This window comes from Carcharhinus amblyrhynchos, chromosome 5 (genome assembly GCF_965287045.1).
Source record: "Carcharhinus amblyrhynchos chromosome 5, sCarAmb.v2.hapA, whole genome shotgun sequence".
Lineage (NCBI taxonomy): Eukaryota > Metazoa > Chordata > Chondrichthyes > Carcharhiniformes > Carcharhinidae > Carcharhinus > Carcharhinus amblyrhynchos.
Genome location: NC_137328.1, coordinates 53,816,108 through 53,843,155, shown reverse-complemented (window position 1 = coordinate 53,843,155; position 27,048 = coordinate 53,816,108). Strand labels below are relative to the sequence as shown.

Below are 27,048 nucleotides of genomic sequence, written 5' to 3'. Positions count from 1 at the left end.
GGAACTTCTTCACTCAAAGGGTGGTGAATCTCTGGAATTCTCTGCCCGTTGAGGTGGTGGAGGCTGCCTCGCTAAATATTTTTAAGACGCGGGTTGATGGGTTTTTGATAAGCGAGGGGATTAAGGGTTATGGGGAGAGGGCGGGAATGTGGAACTGAGACACGACAGATCAGCCATGATCTTATTGAATGGCGGGGCAGGCTCGAAGGGCTGGATGGCCTACTCCTATTTCTTATGTTCTTATTGCTGTAAGTATACCATGCAGAACGGTTATCAACCTGAAACACGAACTCTGTTTCTCTCTCCACAGATGTCACCAGACCTGCTGAATATTCCTAGTATTTTCTATTTTTATTTCAGATTTTCAGCACTCACAGTATTTTACTTTTATAATCTATTTATTATAGTGTTGTCTGGATCATTGTTGGCTATGACACCTGGGAGAAGCCCCCTGTTTGTTTTAAAATATCAACATAGGATCTTTTATCTAAAGCTGAAAAGACAGTTGGCTCATGGCTTAACATGAAAACTGACACCTCTAACAGTATAGCACTCCCTCAGTACAGTTCTGAAACGTCAGTCAAGATTAGGTCACTAGTTTGAAACAAGAATCTTTAGGTTCAGAAATGTTATCGCTTAGCAGAGGCAAACATGTATGTCTTAATGTTACGTGTACAAGATGCAGCAAAAAACCCATTTTACTGTTATTCTCATACTGCATCATCAAGCCCTCTCCATTACATATTAATGGTCCACAGTTTTTAAAATGGCATACTCATTGAAATTGAAAAGGTCGATTAGATTTGACTGCAAGAAAAGCAGCAATAAATATTGTTGCAAGATGGCTTCGTAACTCAAGATCATCTATTATTAAATGGACAACTTATAATAAAGCACTTTAGTTGAGTAGCACTGTAACAAGGCTATCAAGATCGTTAGTGGGAATGAAAACATCCTGTTTAGTCTGGGAGAAAACAAGTATAATTGCAAATCATTTTAGTTAGGAGAGGGGATTTTGTCATGGAGTGTATTACTATAAACAGGTAGCAGCCAGTAACCAGGTTCTTCAGCCAACATCTTCTAGACTAAAACTTAAAATAATGAGATGTTTCCAGGCGTTATTAAAACCCTTTTTAATCTTTGATCCAAAAAATTCCAATATTGAAAAAGAGGTTTCAGCACAATGTCATTGCACAGTTTTTGTTTGAACTGATTTATTCAAACAGAATAATGGAGATTTTGGAGCTCTACCTTCAGATACCTCAATTCATCTATAAATTAAAAGTTTACTCAAACAAGGCAATGTTAGCTGTATTATCCATTTACTCATGTTGCATCCGTATTTACTAAGGAAACTGGCACGGAGTCTACGGAATAAGGCAAACAAGTAGGGAGGTCATGGAACCTATACAGATTAAAGGTGGGAGGTGCTTGCCGTCTTGAGGCAAATCAGAGTGGATAAATCTCCAGGACCGGATAGGGTATTACCTCGGCCCTTGAAGGAGACTAGTATTGAAATTGCAGGGGCCCTGGCAGATATATTTAAAATGTCGGTATCCACGGGTGAGATGCCGGATGATTGGAGGATAGCTCATATTGTTCCGTTGTTTAAAAAAGGCTCAAAAAGTAATCTGGGAAATTATAGGCTGGTAAGTTTGACGTCAGTAGTAGGTAAATTATTGGAAGAAGTACTAAGAGATAGGATCTACAAATACATGGATGGACAGGGACTTATTAGGGAGAGTCAACATGGCTTTGTGCATGGTAGGTCATGTTTAACCAGAGTTTTTTGAGGAGGTTACCAGGAAAGTGAATGAAGGGAAGGCAGTGGACGTTGTTGACATGGACTTCAGTAAGGCCTTTGACAAGGGAGGTTAGTTAGGAAGGTTCAGTCGCTAGGTATACATGGAGAGGTAGTAAATTGGATTAGACATTGGCTCAATGGAAGAAGCCAGCGAGTGGTAGTGGAGGATTGCTTCTTTGAGTGGAGGCCTGTGACTAGTGGTGTGCCACAGGGATCAGTGTTGGGTCCGATATCAATGATCTATATCAATGATCTGGATGATAATGTGGAGGAATGACAGGAAGAACTGTCATACACTTGTTATAAACGAATTACCAATCCCCAGCACATCCAAATGCATATCCTTGGATGGCCTCATCCCTCCCTACCTCTTCAATCTGGCAACTCTCTGCATCCTAACACACTATTTCTTTGGCTCCAGCTAAATGCATCACTTCCCCCACCCTTGACCCCATCATAAGCAGCTATCTAGGTTCCATACACACTGGAATTCACACCCCAAACTATTCTACCCATTCCTTTTGCTTTAAGACCCTGCTTAATATTCTTTGACTGTGATATGGTCATCACCACTCCTTCCCTTTGCTTTTTATTCCATCGGGCGGCACAGTAGCACAGTAGTTAGCATTGCTGCTTCACAGCTCCAGGGTCCGGGGTTCGATTCCCAGCTTGGATCACTGTCTGTGTGGAGTTTGCACATTCTCCTCGTGTCTGTGTGGGTTTCCTCCGGGTGCTCCGGTTTCCTCCCACAGTCCAAAGATGTGTGGGTTAGGTTGATTGGTCCTGCTAAGAAATTGCCCCTTAGTATTCAGGGATGCGTAGGTTAGAGGGATTAGTGGGCATAACATGTAAGGATATGGGGGTAGGGCCTGGGTGGGATTGTGTTCAGTGCAGACTTGATGGGCCGAAGGGCCTCTTTCTGCACCATAGGGTTCTATGGTACTATATGTAAAAGGTACTATATAAATGCAAGTTTCCATTTGTTACAATGTACAGCACAGAAACAGTCCACGCTGGTGTTTGTGCTCCACACAAGCTCTCACACCCCTATACCAGCTTAACCTTCTATTTCTTTTAACTTATATCTTTATCTAACTTCCCCTTAGATGCTCAAAATTGTTTGCTTTGACCACTCTATAGGGTAACAAGTTCCACATTCTAACCACCCTCCAAATAAAGAAATTTCACCTGAATTCCCTATTGGATTAGTAACTTATCTTCTATTTATTGACCTGAATTTTGGACATTCCACAAATGGAAACATCTTCTCTGCATCTACATCATCAAAACATTTCATAATTTTAAACACCTCTATCAGGAAATACTTCTATTAGGTCACCCTCTCAATCTCTTATCTACAGAAAATAAAACAACCTGTTCAGTCTTTTCTGATGGGTAAAAACTATTGTTGCTGCATCGCCACTTCAATTGTGTCAGATTTGACAGTACTCCTGAATTGCCTGCCAGGAACATAAAGACATATTTTCACAATCTTGAGTCCACTTACCGAAGAAGGCCATTGCTGACACACTCTAGAAATTCTGCACTAAGAGTTTCCTCCAAACCATCTTCATGACAAGTCAGAAGAGCTTCCACCAATGGAAAAACTTCAGGTAATGTGAGAATAGGTAGGCAGAGAACAGAGTAGCTCCTCCGTCGCTCTGGTGGTAACCTACAAAAAAAAAAATTCATGTTTTAAAAGAAAAAGTTTAAAATTTTCTAGTTTATAAAATGAATAGAAAATGCTGGAAATACACATCTGTCTCTCACCAGACTGTTTTAGCCCCTGATGTTGCCTGCCGGCCAGACAGCCCAGACTCCGGCCTACAGTGCCAAGTTGGTAGTATCTTAAGCACGTTCCTGATATGAATGGTGCTGAAAGCCATTATGGTAAAGGGTGTTAGCATGCATGGACTTAATGTTCACCAGAAACATGCACGGAAGATAAACTATGATGCCAATTGCTGGGCCAAATGGCCTCCTCCTGTACTGTAGGGATTCTAGATAGATTCTAAGAAGTTTTTGAAAAGCATTGCTGAAGAACTAAATGGAATGGTCAAACGGGGAGCTAAGTGGCAGATGGAATTGATAAGGAAGTTCTCAGTGAATGATAGGACACTAGGAAGTTCTGTGGAACAAAAGGACCTTGGCATGTTTATCCTCAGATCTCTGCACAAGGGCATGTTAGTAGGGTAGTGAAAAAAGCATATGGGATACCTGCCTTTATCAATCGAGGCACAGATTGCAAAAGCAGGGAAGTCATGTTGGAGTTTTATAGAGCTTTGATGAGGCCACAGCTAGAGTACTGTGTGCAGTTCTGGTTGCCACATTATAGAAGAACATGATTGCACTGGAAGGGGTGCAGAGGAAATTCACCAGGATGCTGCCTGGATAGGACATTTAAGTTATGAAGAGAGGTTGCGCACTCTTGGGTTGTTTCTGCTGGAGCAGAGAAGACTGAGGAGTGACCTGACCAAGGTGTGCAAGATTGAGAGACATGGACAGAGTTGGTAAGGAGCAACTGTTCCCCTTTGTTGAAGGGTCAGTCACAACAAGACATAGGTGCAAGGTGAGGGGCAGGAGATTTAAGGGAAATGTGAGGAAAAGCCATTTTACCCAGAGAATGATGACAGTCTGGAACGCGCTGCCTGGGAGGAAAGTAGAGGCAGGTTGCCTCGCATCCTTTAAAAAGTATCTGGATGAGCACTTGGCACATCGTAACATTCCGGGCTATGGGCTAAGTGCTAGCAGGTGGGAAAGGTGCGAGTTCAGATGTTTCTCATGTGTCAGTGTGGACTCAATGGGCCGAAGGGCCTCTTCAGAGCTGTATGATCCTTTAATGATTAATATCTCCTGGTACTTAAATCACTGGAAATACTAAAGTTACAGTTATTTTTGTTTTGTTAGCATGAGTGGGCGAAACAACCACTACGGACTCAGGGTGAAGTTCAATAATGGCACAGCTTTATTTTCTTTTTACGTCGATGGAGAAGCACAGTCAGGACATACAATCGGACTGTCCCGAAAGTGCTCTGAAGACTCCCCCACAACGGGCTACAGTTATACCTGAACTTCGCGTTTCAAATGCTAATCCTTTATTTACAGTATTTGACTTCAGCCATCCTGTTTCGATGTTTTCGAGTGTTGGAGCAATTGTTTTAAGTGTGTGTTAATCGTTTTTGTCTGGTTGGTTATTAATGGTCTGGAATCTCTGGGGTTTGAACCATAGGTGTGTTATTGATCTCAAGAGTTTTGAGGAGCCAGGGACGCTTTCCTTAACTGTGTTAATTCATTTGCATTCTAAAAGCATGCTCTTGCCTACTGATCAGTGTCTGTTACTTTGCGATTTTAGTGGAGGGCTCTGAGGATAGTTTTAGTTTGCTTCCGTTTTGTGTGCCCAATTTCATAAAATTTGTTGTCCGATAAGTTTCTAATTGGAAAGTTGAATAGTTTTAAAAACGGCTAGCTGTATCATTAGCACAATTTTTAGAAAATTGTGTAGGAGAGGAACAATTATGCAAATTGATTTTGCTGAACATTAATACTCCTGAAATGTTTTCTAGAATGGCTGGCCTTCAATGAAGAGTATTCGATTTGTTGTTGCAGACATTATGTCCTAAGCAACAATGAATGAATCCTTAGGAGATCTTTTCTCCCTAAAATGAGACAGAATTGCAACAGATGTCACACAATGAGACAACTGGTTGAATTATTGCAAGACTTGTGATAGAATCTATAACTATACCTGGATACACAAGATAATAGTTTGTTTTAATTAGAAGCTGAGTTTTACGACCCAAAGTTATCATAACTTATTTAATAAAACATTTAAAAAGCTTTGATATATGTTTTGGGTCATGCTGAGGACATGAAAAAAAACACTACACAAGTACAAGTTTCTTCTTTAACTTATTCAGAACTATTACTGATCATTGCACAAATAATATCAGTATCGGAAAAGCATCGATTTGGCAAACATCTTGACGACTGGGTTACTGCAGCCTCTGCAATACTTAACACAAAGTAGTCTCCTTGTTCTGTACCCCTGTCCACCCCCTTAAATAATCACTCTTTCCACCACCAGCAACAGTGTGTTCCATATAGAAGATGAACAGTGCAACTCAAACAGCCCCCTTAGACAGCACCTTCCAAACCCAGAACCTCAACAAGGGCAGCAGATGCCTGGAAACACTGTAAAATGCAACTTCCCCTCCAAGCTATACATTATCCTGACTTGAATCCATGATCGCTGGGACAAAATCTTGGAACCCCATTCCCAATAGCCATTCACTATTTCCTCTCAATGGCAATTAGGGAGGGGAACAAACACTTCCTAAGAAAGGATTTTTAAAAAAATATTCTGTGGTTTATACATGAAATGGCAATTAGAGGGTAAGGAATAATAGGATTGTAAAAACAAATTTAATACCCAACAGATGAACTATTTGAACTATTAACAGGCTTCTTTTTTTTTAGGACATCAACAAGCTATGCAATGACACAACAGGATGCAGGTTCACACCAATGAATATCTGCACAGCAATTAAGTTCCAATTGCAGCCCACCTGTCAGAGGAAGATGCAAAATGGCCAAGTTTGTGAAGAGAAAGAAAAGATAATTAAAACAAAAATATCCTAAAATATATCGAATTTCATTGTTGTTCAGGCACTTCCTAATATCCAACTACAAGCAGCTCTTTTTTTAAAGAGTAGCTCACCTGTCCACCGCAGCATCCATAGTGAAGAAGACGAGTCTAAGGGATGGGGAAGCAAATGTATACTTTTATATTTAAATAAAAGTAGTTTTTAAGATGAGCTAAACCATGCTTTTTGAACACAGAAATTATGATTCTGCTCATGATAATGCAACTCTGCTGTTCAATTCAATTCTTAGGTCTATGTTCACAACAGTAAAGACATTTAAACTCATGTCAAGAAGGGTTTAAATTGTGCCTAGAGGCACTCAGCAAACAAGACTGAACATTGCACTAGTGCAATGTTCAAAGTCACCTCTCCAGGGTGATTCATAGCACATTTCTACAAAATCAGGTTTACACTGAAACTAAACTTCTAAAAAGGAACAACTCAATATGCAAATTTCCCCCTCTATTAAGAGTGCAGAAAGGTTTAGCACAGTGAAATTTGATCCACAATTTAAATGTTCATTAGTAGCCAATGTAAAAGTTTATTTGGATACGCGTTTAAACAATTTCACATCAGATCTCAAACCAATTACCTACGTTAGAAACAAAGAACGTCTGTCACACTGAAAGCCTTGAAGTTCCTTAACTACAGAGGAGACCATCTGGAAAACAAAAATAGGCAATCATCATAAACAATAAAATCACAAGCTATCAAATTTCCTTGACCACGAGGGGGATTTCACTTAGATTTTCCCGTGTTCAAAGGTTCTATTTTAATCACGGGCATAATAGCTAATGCAAGTTGTATGTAAAAAGGAAGAAATAGTCAAAATGAGGTATCATATTAAAACAAAATGGTTGATGAGGCCAACACTTCCTGTCTGAAGAGGAAACTAGAGGGTTGATAGTTTAGATTGACTCCAATTTTCCTCCCAAAAGAAAATGATTCTACACTTAGAATATTAAACTAATTGTAGAATCATAAAATAGTCACAGCACCAAAGGAGGTCATTTAATCCATTGAGTCCATGCCAGTTTGTTACAAGAGGAATTTAGTTCATCCCATTTCCCCTGCCCTTTCCCCATAGCCCTGCAATTCTTTTACTTATCCAATTCTCTCTTGAAAGCCACAATTTAATTTGTTAGCATAATGCTCTCAGGCAGTGCATTCCAAGTTCTCCCTCAAGTTGCCTTTGGCTCATAGGCCAATCACTTTAAATCTGGGTCTCCTGGTTCTCAATCGTTCTGCTACTTGGAACAGTTTCTTCTACTCTGTACCCTGTCCAGATTCCTCATGATTCTGAACACCTATGTCAAATCTCTTCACAACCTTCTCTCATCCAAAAAGAACTGAATGAAGTCCCTCCATGGAACCATCTTCGTAAATCTTCTGTGCACCATCTCTAACGCCTTCACATTGTTCCTAACAGGCAGTGCCCAGAATTAGACACAATACCCCAGTTGAGGCCAAACTTTTACGAAGGTTCATTATAACTTTCTTGTTTTCATACTCTATTTGGTACTTTGAGGGCTACACGGTGGCACAGTGATTAGCATTGCTACCTCACAGCGCCAGGGACCCAAGTTCAATTCCGGCCTTGGGTGACTGTGTGGAGTTTGCATGTTCTCCCCATGTCTGCATGAGTTTCCTCTGGGTGCTCCGGTTTCCTCCCACACTTCAAAGATGAACGGGCTAGGTGGATTCGCCGTGCTAAATTACCCCTTAGTGTCGGGGGGGGGCTAGCTAGGGTAAATATGTGGGATTACGGGGATAGAGCCTGGGTGGGATTGTGGTCGGTGCTGACTCAATGCGCCAAATGGCCTTCTTCTGCACTGTAAGGATTTTATGCCTCTGTTTACAAACCCCTGGGTCACCTATATCTTTTTAGCCACTTTCTCAATCTGCCCTGCCATTTTGAATGATTTCTGCACATATAATCCGAGATCCCTCTGTTTCTGCACCTCATCAGAATTGTAACTCTAGTTTTTATTACCTATCCTCATTCTTCCTACTAAAAGTATCCATTCATTTAAATTTCATCTGCAACTTGTCCACCCATTCCACTAGCCAAAGTATGAAACTCTGGATGTCTATCATTACCTTCCTTTCAGTACACTATAGTTCCAACTCTTGTATCATGTGCCAATTTTGAAATTGTACTCCAAGCTTTATCATTAATATACATCAAGAAAAGCAGTGGTCCCAAAACCAACTGCTGGGGAACACTACTGTATATCATCCAGCCAGAAAAACAACCATAAAAAAGAAAACCATGCATGTCTGGTAGCATCTGTGGAGAGAGAAACAAGAGTTAATGTTTTGAGTGCAATATGACTTCTTCAGAACTGGTGGTAGGAATATGATGGGTTTTATGCTGTTCAAATGTGGGGAGGGTCAGGGAAAACAAAATGGTAGGTCAGGGATGGGTTAGAGGACCCGGGGGATTAAATGACAAAGATGTCATGGAAGCAAAGGAAAAGGGAGTTGTAATGGCAGTAAACAAAGCATTAGTCTCGAGTAGGTGCTAACAATAAAATAAAAGTCAACCTTGTGTGAAAGCAAAAACATGGAAACATTTATAGCCTGGCACTTGCAGTGGTTGGGAGGTGGGGTGGCTGTAAAGCTCAGAATAGAGGACAAAGCTCATAGTCTGAGATTGTTGAATTCAATGTTGAGTCCAGGAGGCATTAAGGTGCCTAATCAGAAAATGACATGCCGTTCCTCATGCCTGCAACAGGTTTCACTGGGTTACTGCAGCAGGCCGAGGACAGAAATGGGTGTCTGGAAACAAGATGGTGAACTGAACTGGAAAATTGAAATTCTTTTTTACTTCAGATCTCCAGTATTTTGTTTTTATAATGATAATATTATTTTCTATTGTCTGATTCCGATTCCTGTATCCTCAGAACCATGGGATCTATTTACAATTATAGTGATATAGAGAGGAAAGAAAATTGGACCCTTCAAGATGCAAGAGTAAATTTTGCTGATACCTGCCCTTGGGAAACATCAATTTCCCAGATTGGAAAAGCCATGAAAGAGCACCATTTCACCAGATGGCCCCAGGATTTCCTGAGCTTCTAGGAGATGGGGAGAGGGAGAAGTGGGTTCATGCCTCCAATATGACTGACCCATCACAGCCATATTCATATGGTAAGATGGGCATGCAGCCTTTTGCCCCACTTTTCCAAGATAGTACATTGAGCAACTCAATTTAAAATTCTTACTCTTCCTGAAGGTGCTAGATCCATACGGAAATTTTCATTCGTGGGATATGAACGATGCTGGCTGGCCAGCATTTATTGCCCGTCCCTAATTGCCCTTGAGAAGGTGGTGGTGAGCTGCCTTCTTGAATTGTTGCAGTCCATGTGCTGTGGTTGATCCACAATGGTGTTAGGGAGGGAATTCCATGATGATGACCCAGCGAATGCGAAGGAACGATGATATATTTCCAAGTCAGGGTGGTGAATGGCTTGGAGGGAACTTGCAGGTGGTGGTGTTCCCATTTATCTTGTCCTTCTGGATGACCATGGGTTTGGAAGGTGCTGTCTAAGAATCATTGGTGAATTGCTGCAGTGCATCTTGTAGATAGTACACATTGCTGCTATTGAGCATCGGTGGTGGAGAGGTGTGGATGTGGTGCCAATCAAGCAGGCTGCTTTGCCTTGGATGGTGGCAAGCTTCTTGAGTGTTGTTGGAGCTGCACCCTCTAGACACTCCTGACTTATGCCTTGTAGATGATGGACAGGCTTTAGGGAGTCAGGAGGTGAATTACCACAGTACCCTTAGCCTTTGACCTGCTCTTGTAGCCACTGTGTTTATGTGGTGAGCTGAGTTGATTTTCTGATCAATGGTAACCCCAAGGATGTTAACAGTGGGGGAATTTCAGTGACAGTAACACCATTAAATGTCAAGGGTTAGAGGTTAGAGTGAGTGTCTCTTATTGGTGATGGTCATTGCCTGGCATTTGTGCGGTGTGAATGTTATCTGCCACTTGTTAGCCCAAGCCTAGATACTGTCCAGATCTTGTTGCATTTAAACATGGACTGCTTCAGTATCTGAGGAGTCATGAACGGTGCTGAACATGGTGCAATCATCGGTGAACATCCCCACTTCTGATCTTATGACAGAGGGAAGATCATTGATGAAGCAGCTGAAGATGGTTGGGCCTAGGACACTATCTTGAGGGACTCCTGCAGAGGTGTCCTGGAGCTGAGATGACTGACCCTCCACAACCATCTTCCAATGTACCAGGTATGACTCCAACCGGCGGAGAGTTCACCCCCTGGTACCCATTGATTCCAGTTTTGCTAGGGCTCCTTGATGCCATACACAGTCAAGTGTGGTTTGATGTCAAAGGTTATCACTCTCACTTCTGATCTGTGCGAAGGCAATCTTGGGCCACGTTAATGGTACAGGCATCAAAAATACAAGATTCGTGAATCTGGACAGGATTAGCACTCTTTGAGAGTAGGTGTCACCAGGATATCGAGCAGGTCATTAAGCTCCTTGAGCCTTTTTGTCATTATAACATGATTCTTCTCCATCTACCACCTGGTTTCCAAGTCTCTCAATACCCTTTCTAATTTAAAAAAAAATCAATGTCAGTTTCTATGTTTTCAACTAACCTGGCCTCAACAATCTTTAGGCAAGGGTAATGTATCTTGATAATACCCCTGAAAGGTCAGCCTGTTACTTAAATGTTATTTGCCCTTTGTTCTAGACTTTCAACCTACATTTTTTTTCTTTATCTCCCTATCTAACCTTTTAATCATCTTAAACATCTCAATTAGAATCATCTCAAAATCTTCTGCACCCAAGGCAATACAGGTCTGTGCAACCTGTATTTATAAGTTAATCCCTTTGATTCTAGTATCACTCTGATGAATCCTCCAAGGATAATACATTCTCTCTGAGGTGCAGTTAACTGAATGGAGTCTTCCTGATGCAGTCTAACCAGAGCTTTATACAACTATTAAATATATCAGAGGAAAATGTGCTTTAAATACCATCCAAGAAAACAAACAATCCAGCCATATTCTTCATAAAGCCAATTTCAGAGTTTATGTTCCAGGACAGATTGGTCAACATATGGGTTGGAATGGAATTTTATTTTTACTAAATTGTATACCTTTCCTAGTTAAAAAGGTCACAGCAATAGTGCTTGGTGAAGGAGTCCATGTGGCTATCTTAGCCAGTAAACTCAGTTATAGTACTCCTGGAGAACCTTGCTGACCTTCCCAAGATGCAGTTAATTATATAATGTGCTGTTGGAAGACGAGAGACCTCAGACATACCCCACGGAGAGGGGAAAATTACAGAGCTATTTTCTAAAATCATTCTCCTTGTGAAATTTAACTGAAAAAGACCCTTTTGTATTCCCATAGTAAAACTAGCATCTTTTTTCCAGAGTGGAAAGATAGGATGCAGAAAAAGTGAAGTAAATTAAATGGAATTTGAAAAACTTTGAACAGAAATCTAAGATGAAGGGATGAATTAACAAGTGAGTGCTGAGTGGGTGTGCCAAACCACTTAGTGTTTTTGTCTCAAAATAGGTAGTGGAATACTGCCAAGGTGAAACTGCTGTATACTGAAAAGTAATAAATTAGCCATAGTTAATATAGTGAATGCACTTTTATTACTTTTGGCTTTTCATCATCTCCAGGTAGTCTACAACAAGGCTTAAAGAATTCAGTCTAGTAGCAAGTGTGAGCCTGCTATGTGGATCATCTTAATATGTCTTCTTTAGCAGAAAGCTAGTTAGGTAAGAAAACAAAGTACTAAGTGACAACGAAAGGAAAAGATAATTGATGAAATGGTTGAGCTAAGAAGAACTTCTTTACACTTCAATTAAAATGTAACCTGTGGTACTCCGTTTTGTATGCTTTCATGTTTTTACAACACTTAGGGCACGATTTTATTGGCCGTTCATATCACCTTTTTGTTTCAGCGAGGTCGGAGAATTTGACACCCAGCCAAATTTCCGTTCACTGCAGCAGGATGGGAAAATCCTGCCAGTGTGAAAGGCTGTAACATGCCAGTATTGGTCTAAAATAAATTCCCAAAAAGATTTTTAAAATTTCTTTCTCCCCCTTTGAGCCTTTAGCACTGCATGGATCGGTGGATTGAGCTGACCAAAGAATTTAAAAGAATTCAAGAAGTTGCACGTACATAAAGAATGCTGTTATGGAAACCTGGCATTTAAACTATAACCCCAAACCCAACTTTTCAGCCTTCGGTAGCTAATGCCAGTGACAAACATGCATCCAGCATTGCTAGGAGACATATGTGGTCAGGATTATTATGCAATTGGCCCCAGTTTTGGCATAATTTTAAATCAGCAGAGAAAGGCCCCCCAAAAAAAAAACCTCATATAATGCTTTCCTAGACTACTTCTCAGCTGCAGCAACCCAACTTACTCTATTTTGCAACTAAAACAAATACTTGGGACTGCATAAACTAACTAACACATACTTACAACGTGAATGTTTTAATTAGCACTTAAAAATGTTATTTTTATTATTTTACTTACATTTTTCAACAATTTAGAATGGTATTCCTCGTCCGCGTAATGTAGACTCTGAATAAAATTTCTTACTCCATGATCGACACCAGTCAAACTCTGCAGCAAGCTCTTTTTATTAAAAAGAAATAAATAATTTAACAGTAAACATGCAAGTCAACATTAACGCATACATATGGCTCAATTGACTCCACATGATGAAATCCAAAAGTAAATCTTTATTCGCTAAAACTCGAAAGCAAACTGATTCATCAGTTTCTGTTCAGACACTGCTATGAACAGAACTTGTAAGAAAATGTGAAATGGAAAACTGACCATTCCATGCGAGAAGTGGCTGGAAACAAATGGATAGAAATAAATTTACAAACTAGGTAGGTCCGGAGACTGAAATGAGAAACTCGGGCTGGTATTGTCAGTGATGTAATTTAAATGGGCCACGGACAATTTCTGGAAAAATGACCTGGGTTTAGTACTATTATATGTAAATAATAGATTATAATTAAGGCACAATGCGGATGTGTACAGGATATGGCATCAAATTAGTATAAAAAAGTCATAATCCAGCCTGCAAGATATGACAAGACTGTTGCAGAATTACTATTCTGAAACCTTCTTGGTCTAATGGTTGATATTTCTGTGACAAGTGGCATCTTGGTGATAATTATGGATATAGAATGATATTGAAATAGAAAATTGAGAAACACCAGGAGAAGTTTTGCCATGTTACATAGAGCAGATAAATGCAAGTAGTTGTTGGCAAGAAAATTCAGACATGGATTTTAATGAAAAACTCAGAATATCTTTGCCAAACACAGTACTGACACCATAAGTGCACAATAGAGAGAAATGAACTACAAATGATGCAAAGCTAATTTAAAAATCTAAAATTTGGAATAACCTATGCAGTTCAGTAAACCATCTTTTGGCAAAGGAAAAACAATGATTATTGTGTCAGCCTTTTCGAGCATTACATATTTTACCAGCAATAATTAATATCTGTGAACATACTAGCATGTAGGCATTGAAATGTCAATTACCTAATTCAAGATTCTATGGGTTCACTCAAGACGAAAAATAGCTCCATTCATTCTACCATTTCTGAAAGAATTTTTGCCACCCATTGAAACTTTTGGGATCCATCAGCCTAGCAAGGATGCAAAGCCGCATACATCAATTTTCTAATGACAGACTACTGATTATATTCCCCTCTTCCCAAAAGAAAAGTGACACAAACTGGGGGTCATTGGCACCAAGGTGGTTCAAAATTGACATGCCAAGCAATGGAAATTCAAAACCAAGTCAATCATTTCTAGTAGATTCAGCAAATTGATACACTGATCCAGGTTTGGATAAGTTTCCCAATGGACGACTTCATATTTCACACAGTAGCAATGAAAAAATGGCAACATATAATTAACACTTCTGATTTTCCACTTACAGAACACTGGAGGCCTTTCGACTACATAAGAACATAAGAAATAGGAGCAGGAGTAGGCCATCTAGCCCTTCGAGCCTGCCCCGCCATTCAATAAGATCATGACTGATCTGTCGTGGCTCAGTTCCACATTCCCGCCCTCTCCCCATAACCCTTAATCCCCTCGCTTACCAAAAACCCATCAACCCGCGTCTTAAAAATATTTAGCGAGGCAGCCTTTATCACTTCAACGGGCAGAGAATTCCAGAGATTCACCACCCTTTGAGTGAAGAAGTTCCTCCTCAACTCCGTTCTAAACCGCCTCCCCTTTATCTTGAGGCTGTGCCCCCTAGTCCTACTGTCCTTTCTGAGCGGGAAGAGTCTCTCCACCTCCATCCTATCCATCCCATTCATCATCTTATATGTCTCAATGAGATCTCCCCTCATTCTTCTAAACTCTAACGAGTACAAGCCCAGTTTATTCAGCCTCTCCTCATAGCTCAACCCCCTCAACTCTGGTATCAGCCTAGTAAACCTCCTCTGCACTCCCTCCAAGGCCAAAATATCCTTGCGTAAGTGCGGCGACCAAAACTGCACACAGTACTCCAGCTGCGGCCTCACCAATGCCCTATACAGCTGCAGCAAGACCTCCCTACTTCTATATTCAATCCCCCTCGCTATGAAGGCCAGCATCCCATTTGCCTCCCTGACCACCTGCTGCACCTGCAGGCTGGGTTTTTGCGACTCATGCACAAGGACCCCGAGGTCCCTCTGCACCGTCGCCTGCTGCAGTTTTTCGCCACGTAAGTAATAGTCCTTCCTACCATTATTCCTACCAAAGTGGACCACCTCGCACTTGCCAACATTAAATTCCATTTGCCAGTTCCTGGCCCATTCGCCAGTTCCTGGCCCATTCGCCCAGCCTATCTAGATCCTTCTGCAGACTCTCCACACCCTCCGCGCAATTTGCCATTCCACCAATCTTGGTGTCATCAGCAAATTTCGACACCATACACTCAGTTCCCTCCTCCAGATCATCTATATAAATGGTAAATAGCTGAGGCCCCAGCACCGACCCCTGGGGCACTCCACTAGTCACCAACCGCCAATCCGAATAGCACCCATTAACCCCCACTCTCTGCCTCCTATTTGACAACCAATCCTCTATCCACGCTAACACCCTACCCCAACTCCATGCCCCCTTACCTTCTGCAATAACCTCTTGTGAGGTACCTTGTCAAATGTCTTCTGAAAATCAAGACAGACCACATCCACCGGCTCTCCTCTATCCACCGCCCTAGACACTTCCTCATAGACCTCCAATAAATTTGTCAGACACGACTTCCCCTTAACGAAACCGTGCTGCGTCTGCTCTATCAAGCAATTCCCCTCAAGATGCCTTGCTATTTCCTCCTTGATGACGGATTCTAACATTTTACCTACAACAGACGTTAAACTAACCGGCCTATAATTCCCTGCCTTTTGCCTGCCACCCTTCTTAAACAACGGCGTAACATTAGCCGTTTTCCAATCTTCCGGCACTTCCCCGGAATCCAGCGACGTTTGGAAAATAACCACCAAGGCATCCACTATCACCTCCGCCATTTCTTTCAGAACCCTCGGATGCATTCCATCTGGTCCTGGGGACTTGTCCACAATCAGTCCCTCCAGTCTGTCGAGCACCGCCTCTCTAGTAACAGTAATGTCATTGAGACCCTCCAGTCCTACCACCTTTCCATCGCTAACACGCAGCAAATTATTCACGTCCTGCTCCGTGAAGACAGAAACAAAAAAGTTATTCAAGACCTCAGCCATTTCCCCATCCCCTACCACTAAGTCCCCTCTCTCATCCTCTAAGGGTCCAACGTTCACCCTAGCCAGCCTCTTCCTTTTTATATACTTATAAAAACTCTTGCTATCCTTTTTTATATTAAGCGCTATCCCAGCTTCATAGTTTCTCCTACCCTTCTTTATCAACTTCTTTGTCAATCTTTGTTGACATTTAAACCTCTCCCAATCCTCTTCTCGCCCACTACTCTTAGCTACTCTAAACGCCTCCGCTTTTAATTTAACACTTTCCTTCACCTCCTTCGTTATCCACGGCTTATTACCTCTCCTCCTACGGTCCTTTTTAACCATCGGAATAAATTTCTGCTGAGCACCAAGAAAGATCTCCTTAAAGATCCTCCACTGCTCCTCGCGCTCCCCCAGTCAACATTCACCAATTCTTCTCTCATCCTACCGTACTCCCCTCTGTTCAAACAAAGGACGCGTGTCCAGGAACCCACTTTCTCCTCCTCCATCTGCACCAGAAACTCCACCATACAATGATCACTCTCCCCAAGAGGATCCTTCACCACAAGGTCCCTAATTCTACCCGCCTCATTACATAACACCAGATCCAAGATAGCTCGCTCCCTCGTCGGCTCCAACACACACTGTTCAAGGAAACTATCCCGGCAGCATTCCAAGAACTCCTCCTCGAGCCCACCGCGTCCAACATGGGTCGACCAATCAATATGTAGATTGAAATCCCCCATAATTATCGCCGTTCCATTCCTGCACGCCACACTTATTTGCGCGTTAACAGCCCGCCGCACCTCCAGATCATTATTCGGGGGCCTATAGACGACACCCACCAGTGTCTTCCTCCCTTTGCTGTTCCTAATCTCCACCCACAATGATTCCACTTTCTGCTCTTTGGTTCCTATATCATCCCTTACTACCACCCTGATGCTATCCTTAATCAGCAGAGCTATGCCCCCCCCTTTTTCCTCTCGCCTATCCTTCCTAAACACTTGATACCCCTGGACATTCAGCTCCCAGTCTCTGTCACCTTGCAGCCACGTCTCTGTAATGGCCACCAGATCATATCCATTTGTGCTGATCTGCACCACCAGCTCATCCACTTTATTCCAAATGCTCCGCGCATTCAGATAAAGTGCCTTCATCCCAGCCTTCACCTGGACCCTATTTGCCAGAACGCCACCAACCATACTCACGCTCCCTACTCCCTTTATTATTGGGACATACTCGGCCTCTTCCCTTACCTGTACCCTCTCCTTAACTTTAGGCCCCGTAATGTCACCTACCCTCGCAACCCCCCCCCCCCCCCCCCCCACAATTAGTTTAAAGCCCTGTCTACAGTCCTATTTACACGATTCGCCAGGACTCTGGTCCCAGCACGGTTCAGACCAACCCCCTCCCGCCCGAACAGGTCCCACCTACCCCAATACTGATGCCAATGCCCCATAAATTCAAACCCATTCCTCCCACACCAATCCCTGAGCCACCCATTCACTTCCTTAATCTTATCAACCTTACGCCCGTCTGCACTCGGTTCAGGCAGTAGCCCAGAGATAACCACCTTGTCGGTTCTACTTTTTAATTCCATTCCCAGCTTTTCATACTCCCTCCCCAGATCCTCAGTTTGCATTTTGCCTACATCGTTGGCACCCACATGTACCACAACGACCAGATTCTCACCCTCCCATTCCAGGTTCCTCTGCAGCCCAGATGCGACATCCCGGACCTGAGCACCAGGCAGACAACACACCCTTCTGTGCACTTTGTCATTGTGACAAAGGACAGTGTCAATACCCTTAACCCCACTATCCCCAATTACTACTATGTTCCTTTTCACCTTCTCTTTGCCTATGTCCGGCGTCTGCATCACTGTACTGTGTGCAGTTTGCTCACCAACCTCACCTGCCTCGTTCTCGTCCAGACTGGAAGCAAGAACCTCAAACCTGTTATGCAGATTGAGAGGCTGAGGCATCCGCTCCCCACCCTCCTTCCTCCGCTCCCCACCCTCCTTCCTCCTCTCAGCAGCCCCCTCTTGTTCCTGACCCTTAGAGTTAGCCAGTCTAGGGGGGGTGGATGTCACTTGCACCCCACTGACAATGGCACCCTCTCTCCCCCTGATGAGCCTCAGTGTCTATAGCTCAGAGGCCAGCTCATCTACCTTGAGCTGGAGCTCCTCCAACTACTTAGGTAACTCCACTGGTCACAGCTGCAGTTGCCAAAGTAGAACCATTATTAATAACACAGTACTACTTATTTATTTCTTTGCCCACACTAGGCTTGAGTTGTTTGCTGACATTTATCATTTAGGCTTATTCATTAAAAATTGGCCATTTACGTAAAGTGTCTGAGGTTTGCGGAAACAGTTACTTACTATTTTTAGAAGAGAGATGGGGAGAAATTAAGCTTTATCAAAAATCTTAAGACTGATGCACAAAGGTTAACTTTTCAAATGAATAGGTGGAAAATCATGGGAAGCATGTGCCCAAATTGCAAATACAAGTTCCCAATTGGCAAATTAGGCAGAATTGCAAATTTGTAAAATTAACCTTAAAAATAACAATCAATTTACTTGTGACATCCTTAAAAGTTCCTCAAAATTTGCCATGTTTAAGCTAAAGTTGAGCCGGTTGTGTCTACTAACTCCATGGCTAGAAAATCCTCCTTATGTCACATTTATACCAAACACAACAATGTACTGCTTTGTGAACTTACAATGCAACATCTTATAGCCATGGTTGCCATGCTTGCTTTCGTAAACAGACTCTAGTGCAATGCTTTTCACAGTAAAATGCAACTTTTGATCTTTACTTAAAAATATCCATGTGCACCACCTCTGCATTCAATGAGCTTAGTAAAAAGTCTGACAACACCAGGTTTTAGTCCAACCAATTTATTTGATAATAGACTCACTTTGATAATAGACTGTATTATCAAATAAATTGGTTGGACTAAAACCTGGTGTTGTCAGACTTTTTACTGTGTTTACGCCAGTCCAACGCCGGCATACCCACATCATGACTCCTGTCTTCAATGAGCTTCACAGAGTCATTAGTTAGTAGTAGCAGTTACTTCTAAGCAACAATTAAATTCTTCTTTGAAAAGAAATTTGAGAGTCAATCTTCCTAGTGACCTAGACAGATAAAACCCTGTCTAGTGACCTAGACAGATAAAAGTGGAGTGGAGGGCAGACACAAAGGTGGATAGGAATTGGTGCTGGAGAGATTTTATCCTGCTAGTTTTCTAAAAAGAGCAGATTAATATTGAAACCCTGGGCCTTATCTGTCTCCTAAGCGGCTGACAGGGGTTACCTGAGTGGCAGCAGAAGTAAGATTTCAAGCAGCAGAATACCACTCTTGGAGAGGTGTTGCAACAGGTTATCTTTGGTGGACATCATTAGCTAAGCTAGCATGCATTGCCAATCTACAATTGCCCTTGAGTTGAGTGGCTTTCTAGGCCTTTTCAGAGGGCAGTTAGGAGTTAACCAGATTATGATGGGCTTGGAGTCACATACAAGCCAGACTAGATAAGAATAGCAAATTTAATTCCCTAAAGGACATTAATAGTTCAAATGGATTTTTATTTCACAGTTACCATTACTGATACAAACTTTATATTCCAGATATATTAATTGAATTTTAATTCCACTAGCCTGCTATGGTGGGATTTGAACCCATGTCACAAGAGCATTGACCTCTGCTGCATTACTAATCTAGTGACATGACCACTTTGTCACCATCTCCTCTTAGTGAAGGACAGTGGGTTGGAGGAGTCCAGGATGTGGCAGACTCAAGATTTGCAAGCCAGGCCACAGGAGCATCTTACTTTTTTTTATTCATCTGTGTTGGCCAGCATTTATTGCCCACCCCTTGTTCAGAGGGCAGTTGAGAATCAACCACATTGCTGTGACTCTGGAGTTACATGTAGGCCAGACCAGGTAAGGACGCTAGATTTCCTTCCCTAAAAGACATTAGTGAACCAGATAGGTTTTTAAGATAATGCACAATGATTTCATGGTCATCATTAGATTATTAATTTCAGATTTTTTTAAAAAATTGAATTTAAATTCCACCACTGCCGTGGCAGGATTCAAATCCAGGTCCCCATAACATTAGCTGCGTTTTTGGATTTATAGTTCAGTGGTAATACCATTAGGTCATCACCTCCTTGCCCACAAAGAAACAAAAAAGTAAACTTATCTTTGTAGGCATCTCCTGTGCCAGATCAATTTTGTGGCAACTTTAGCCTGGTGGAAGAACCACAAGGGCTTACTGTGCAGGCCTGCTACGACGATTCCAGTTGGGCTCCAAAGACATCACCAGGATGTAATCGGAAAACTTACAGCAGGACTCAGCTTCATTGCAGTGGATGTCCAGCTCACCCCACCAGAGTGCATTAATATCAGGACCCAAGTGAAAGCATTGAGATTGGAGGGGATAACTTGCACAAAGCATTTTAACTACCCACCCGCCTGGATGCTGCTGTGCAGGGGAGTGTTGAAATTCCATCCACGGTGCCAGAGTTAGAATCAATGTAAAATGATTTTAATAGCAGTTGCTGGAACTAGCATTAAAGCAGAAACAGGCTTCCCTTTATCCTTGCTGATTGCTCACTGCTGGCATAGTGGTTCTAAATCATTAATATGGAGCCTATCCAACTACCTATAAAAATGTCTAAAAAAGATGTTGGTGGGGAAATGAAAATAAAAATACAATAATCAAATTCGAACTGTCTAGGTTTCATTATGCAGAGCCAATTCTCCCAGGGAGGGGCACAAAAGAAAAACAGGCAAAGTCTGGGTATTCATTAAAGAAAGCATAAATCTCCTACTTTAAGAGCTACTCTTCTGTTATAGAAGATAATAATTTACAAGAGGTAAGTTTTACAAACTGTCTGCTTGCTTTTGTCCAATAAAAACAATCTGAAATAGAACTGTATCTCAATATGCCTGTTAACCCAAAGACGTGCATTGCCTATGCACAATTACGATCTGAATGCTGTCAACCGTAATCATTAATGGAAGATATAGGCTTCCAAATTCCAGCAGATAATAGTCCAAAATGCAGAAACGAAGTTTAGCTTTCAAATCACTATTTCCTACAATAGAATTTCATTAAGCAAAGCAGGAACTTATTGAATTCTGAAATTATAATGCATAATGGTTGAGAACGCACCCCAATGTTTTGAAAAAGTCAGGGTTTGCGTACAGATGTTCTGATCTTCTGTATTATACCAAGATGAGAAAGACAAATTGACAGTAACCCACTTTTGTAAATATGTGGCAATAGAAACTCACAGTTAACAAAGAATAATGACAGGCTAACCTTTGGGTATGATGCTTTATTGACATGCAATATACCTTCTGTATTTTCCATCAGATACTTAATGCTCTGTTATGTTATTTTAATAATGCAATAGAACTGGTGCATCAATGCATACTGTGAAAAGGGAAAAGCTCTAACAGCAGCAAATACTGGTTTACTGGCTTTCAATCTCTTTCTTGCTGCAACTGTACAGGGCACTGGTGAGGCCGCAGCTGGAGTACTGTGTGCAGTTTTGGTCGCCGCACTTGCGCAAGGATATTTTGGCCTTGGAGGGAGTGCAGAGGAGGTTCACTAGGCTGATACCGGAGATGAGGGGGTTGGACTATGAAGAGAGACTAAATAGACTGGGTCTGTACTCGTTGGAGTTTAGAAGGATGAGGGGGGATCTTATAGAGACATAAGATAATGAAGGGGATGGATAGGGTAGAGGTAGAGAGATTCTTCCTGCTCAGAAAGGACAACAGGACTAGAGGGCACAGCCTCAAGATAAGAGGGGAGCAGTTTAGAACGGAGTTGAGGAGGAACTTCTTCACTCAAAGGGTGGTGAATCTCTGGAATTCTCTGCCCGTTGAAGTGGTGGAGGCTACCTCGCTAAATATATTTAAGACATGGTAGATAGGTTTTTGGTAGGCAAGGGAATTAAGGGTTATGGGGAGAAAGCAGGAAAGTGGAACTGAGCCACTTCAGATCAGCCATCATCTTATTGAAAGGCAGGGCAGGCTCAAAGGGCTAGATGGCCTACTCCTGCTCCTATTTCTTATGTTCTTACCAACACCATTCCATCTTAAAACTAATCTCAGCATACCAATTACAAAACATGCTGAAAGCTATTTGTTACTATATTGTTTTATATATTAAATCCATAATTACCCTGCATGCAACTATTACGTTCTTTCTTTAACGTAAATGAACCAATCATACGCTATGATTGGTGAAACAATAATGTAGGTTCTTTATTTGAAGATAAGACCACGTACAAATAATATGCACTGGGAACTGAGTACAATATTTTGAGCACTGCTGTGTGACACTGACTATAAGTCACAGAACTTGTACATCATAGCTTGTCAAATGTGTGTAATGATTGACAGTTAAAACACATTCCCCTTAAAAAATGCTTGTCATCATTTCACAACATTCCCCATTCCTCTAACGAAAGAGTCAAACTATTTACATGAAAACAAAAGAAAAAGCACTGTCTCTGAATAACATTGCGTCTGAATGTACTTTACACAGGGCAATAAATTTTCAAGCCTCTGAAATATATTGATCGTTTGCTTATCCAACCAGATGATGATGATCTTAGCTGGAGGCTACTGTATATTTTCAGGCCATTTAGGGTTGCTTTGTGTTGTATCTTAGGACTGTTTCCTAGTCGTAATTGGGGTTATTTGGTATTTCTGGTTGTAATATTGTCCTGATTTGACATCTATTTTATGCACCATCACGCCATTTGGTGTTCATACCTGACAGATCTTGGTTCTGGGAATATACTGATGATTTCTGATGGATTCCAGGTGCCATCAGTTGGGTATTCAAACTTTCTGTCCAATGTTCGGGTTGGGTAATTTGTTACTCACATGCCAATCATGGGTATCTTCCCATGTTTGTCAAGCAATACTTCATGTACTCCTGGGAATATCAGCCACTGATGACTGGGGAAACCTGTCCATACTCATCTACCGAATAGCAATTCTGAATCGGTATTGCAATGTAATAATGTGTGCACATTTGGGATGGATATACGTATTTGGTTCAAATTGCGTCGTCACGCAGCCAGTTGTTTATTTGTTTTACTTTTATTTAAGCAAGTAAGTCAATAGAGAACCAATTCTCATTCACACTAACGATCTGGCCTAGAAATTAAACAATACAACTTATTTAAATACTAAAAATAAAGTACAAATTAGCAGCAAAAAAGAATTGACAGTTTAGCAGGTATAAGCATCAGTCAACAGAACCTTAACCTTTCAGTGAAAAACATCCAAAGGTAATAAAAAACAAATAATAATGAAAAGTACAGCATAGGAATAGGCCCTTTGGCCCTCCAAGCCTGCGCTCATCATGATGCCTGCCTAAACTAAAACCGTACGCACTTAGAGTCCATATCCTTCCATTCCCATCCTATTCATGTATTCATCTAGTTGCTTCTTAAATGCCACTATCATATCTGCTCCCACCACCTCCCCAGGCAGTGCGTTCAAAGCATTCACCACCTTCTGTGTAAAAAAACTTGCCTCTTCTCCAAACTTTTCCCCATGCACTTTAAACCTGTCCCTCTGTACTGGACTTTTCTACCTTAGGAAAAAGCACCTGGCTATCCACTCTGTCCATGCCACTCAATCTCGTAGACTTCTATCAGGTCACCCCTCAACCTCCGTCATTCAAGTGAGAACAAACCAAGTTTATCCAACCTCTCCTCATAGCCAATACCCTCCAGACTAGGCAACATCCTGGTAAACCTCTTCTGTACCCTCTCCAAAGCATCCACATCCTTCTAGTAGTGTGGCGACCAGAATTGTACACAATATTCTAAATGAGGCCTAACTAAGGTTCTGTACAGCTGCAGCAAGACCCGCCAATTTTTATATTCAATGCCTCAACCGATGAAAGCAAGCATGCTGGATACTTTCTTAACTACCTTATCCATCTGCATTGCCACTTTCAGTGATTGGTGGACATGGACGCCCAGATCTCTCTGTCTGTCACTACTCCTAAGGGTTCTACCATTTACTGTATAATTCCTACATGGATTGGACTTTAAAAACACATTACCTCACACTTGTTAGTTAGCTTCAGCTTTAGTTGTACCTTGTTCCAGTCAATGGTAGTCACAAACTGAAATGAATTACAACCACAGACTGTGCTCACTCTTGGAGTACCAACTTGATCAAGTCACATGACCTCAGATGATGAGAAGAAACAGTAAAACTTTTCAAACAAGTAGGCATTTCCCCTTGAAAGGTTTGATAAATTAACAGAAGCCAGTGGAGTTAGCTCACTGTGTGCAAGGTGGGCCAGTAAATCAGGGTACAGTAAGAAGTCTCACAACACCAGGTTAAAGTCCAATAGATTTATTTGGTAGCACAGGCTTTCGGAGTGCTGCCCCTTCATCAGGTGAGTACTGTGTCTACTCCAGTCCAATGCCAGCATCTCCATATCACAATAAATCAGGGAGTACAGGTCACAATGATTGGTGTGAAAAGGGGCACTAGTCACAAATCTAATGGCGGAATGAAAAGGTCATCTCAATTACCAAGAGAGATTTTGGAGACCATTTTATAAATGAGATCACTGTAATCATAAACAGGCAGGATAGACATCTGAACTATGGTAGAATGAGTAAAGCAGGACTTATTGCGAGAAAGAAGAGCAAGTCTAGAATTAAATTTCTCTCATAAAACGTCAATGTGGGAATTAAAAGTCAAAGCATGGCCCAGTTAGATACTAAGAAATTTGTAAGTGGAAACTTGCTCATGTTCAGAGTTATTGGGGTGAAATTTTGTGATCACAAGTAGGGAGTAATTCTTGTTCCTATTAAACAGCATAAACTAGGTTTGTGTCGAATTCAGCAGAATGTATAGACCAAAAAATGCCCATTGTACATTAGCAAAACTGAGTGGCAGATGGTGCAAAACAAGGAATGGATGAATCTATAGAATACAAGCTTATGTCATCTGCATACAGATGGATAAAAGATCTCCCTATTGCTTCAGTCACACAGAAAAAAAGAACAGGGCCTAAAAGAAACCTATAAGGGACATTGTTTTTAACTGCAAGAGGGCCAGAAACAAACCTGCCTTATATAACATGCTGAATACAATTAGAAGAGTAGTTCATGAACTATGGAAGACAATTCTTAATAAAATCAATCTCATTCCATCTTTTTATAATAGAATGAGCAACAGTTAGCTAATGTTCTGCACTGAGGAGTCAGCTAGTGTTCTCCTAGTATAAACAGAGTTTCCAATGATGCTCATTGATCTCTGGGCCTCATCCATGTGTTGGTGATATCATGGATGATGACCAAGGACAACCAGGCCTTCAATCATTAGACCTATGGGGCCCGATTTTACCATTTTGATTTGAAGTGCTGAAACTGGGAGTGTTTCAGATCCAACTTTTAGATCCGGTCTCAGGTGCCCCCATACACACACTGCCTGAAAAACTATCAGTGATTCCAAATCATGCTGCAGAAGCCTGTGGGTGGGGCTTAATGTACCCGAAACACCACTGCTCCAATCGGAGCCTTCAACTGTGCATGCGCAGTAAAAAAAATAGAAAAATGCTCCCCTACCACATCATTCCCAGGCCCAATAACGCTGCTCCCCATGGCCCCCACAGAAACTGCCCACTCCCACAACATAACTGTTGCCCCTTATCTCCCCCCCACCCAGACCGATCGTGGCCCCCGCCCCCCATTGGTTGCACACAGGGTGGCAGCAGACCCCTGTCCCCCCCCCCCCCCCCCCCCTCCCCCTCACCAATCACACGCAAAGTGGCAGCAGAAACCTGTGCATCCCCCCACCAAAGAGTGATCTGACCCGTCTCCCTCCACCCCACCAGAGATCTATCAGAACGCCGCCGGAAGCTCTGAACTTACCTCTTCAGAAGCTGGAGTGCCCGAATCGGACCTTTGTGGACCATGTTTGTCTTGCGCCAAATCTGGATGGGTGAACACTGTGGTAAAGGGGGAAATGCCGGTAAGTTTGGGTGTGCAGACCATTAATTCAACTTAAATGCATGTAAATGCATTTAAATTGATGTCGTGCCCGTTTCGAGCAGGGTCTGGATGGCAGCCATTTTCTTTGATTGCTAAAGGGGAAATGGGTGCAGAGGCAGGTGTGGATCTTGCTACTCACCTCATGCCCAACTTTACCAAGTTTTTGTGCCCAAAAACAGGTGCAACTTGATGGTAAAATTGGGCCCATGGTGTCCACAATATAAAATACCTGGACAAGTCATTGTAGTAAAACTCAAGTGGAATGGATCCCAGCAATAGAACCTTCAAGTCATTGTAAGCAGTGAGATTGGACATTGTTTGGTTAGTTTCTGTAGAATCCCTACAAAGCTGCAGAATCCTTATAGACATTGAGTCTTAATAGTTGCTTAATTTTCACATCTGTTCTTTTCTTCTGCTGCATGTGAAGAATCAGAGTTATACATTTTGCAGTCAAATTTTCAGAAAACATGCTGCCACTATGCTACGTTATTTTCTTCAAAAGAATCTGCCATAGGTGGATTCATTATCTTGGTAATTGTGAATGGACTGGGACACCAAAGCCATCAGTGAACAGCCGTACTCCTGGAATAATGATGGAGAGGAGGTCATTAACCAGATGAAAATGGCGAGCTGAGGGTACTTCCCTAAAGAACACTTACAGCAATGTCCTGAGGTTGTGGTACATTAACTTTTTCCATTTCACGTGCAAGTCAATACTTTGTTGGCTGTCATCCCACACTGATGTCAGGAGGTGTCTTCTCTTTTTCCCCAGACTCAGCTAGGTTTCATCTTTCTGCTTTCCACTTCCTCTACA

At 41.9% G+C, this 27,048-nt stretch overlaps 2 protein-coding genes across 2 annotated transcripts in view; one reads left to right on the top strand and one right to left on the bottom strand.

The window, feature by feature from the left end:
- aopep (aminopeptidase O (putative)) overlaps window positions 1–6,567 on the top strand; it is a 362,002-nt gene extending 355,435 nt beyond the window's left edge. The window contains exon 18 of the transcript XR_013886678.1: window positions 6,281–6,567. The gene's annotated coding sequence lies outside the window, so the exon portion shown is untranslated. The remainder of the gene's footprint in view (window positions 1–6,280) is intronic.
- The window catches only part of fancc (FA complementation group C), a 158,973-nt gene that overhangs the window by 66,921 nt on the left and 65,004 nt on the right, over window positions 1–27,048 (bottom strand). Inside the window, exons 5-7 of the mRNA XM_080188801.1 lie at window positions 12,980–13,081; window positions 7,044–7,108; window positions 3,312–3,476 (exon numbers count right to left, since the gene is read on the bottom strand). Coding sequence (XP_080044927.1) covers window positions 3,312–3,476; window positions 7,044–7,108; window positions 12,980–13,081 — 332 coding nt within the window. The remainder of the gene's footprint in view (window positions 1–3,311; window positions 3,477–7,043; window positions 7,109–12,979; window positions 13,082–27,048) is intronic.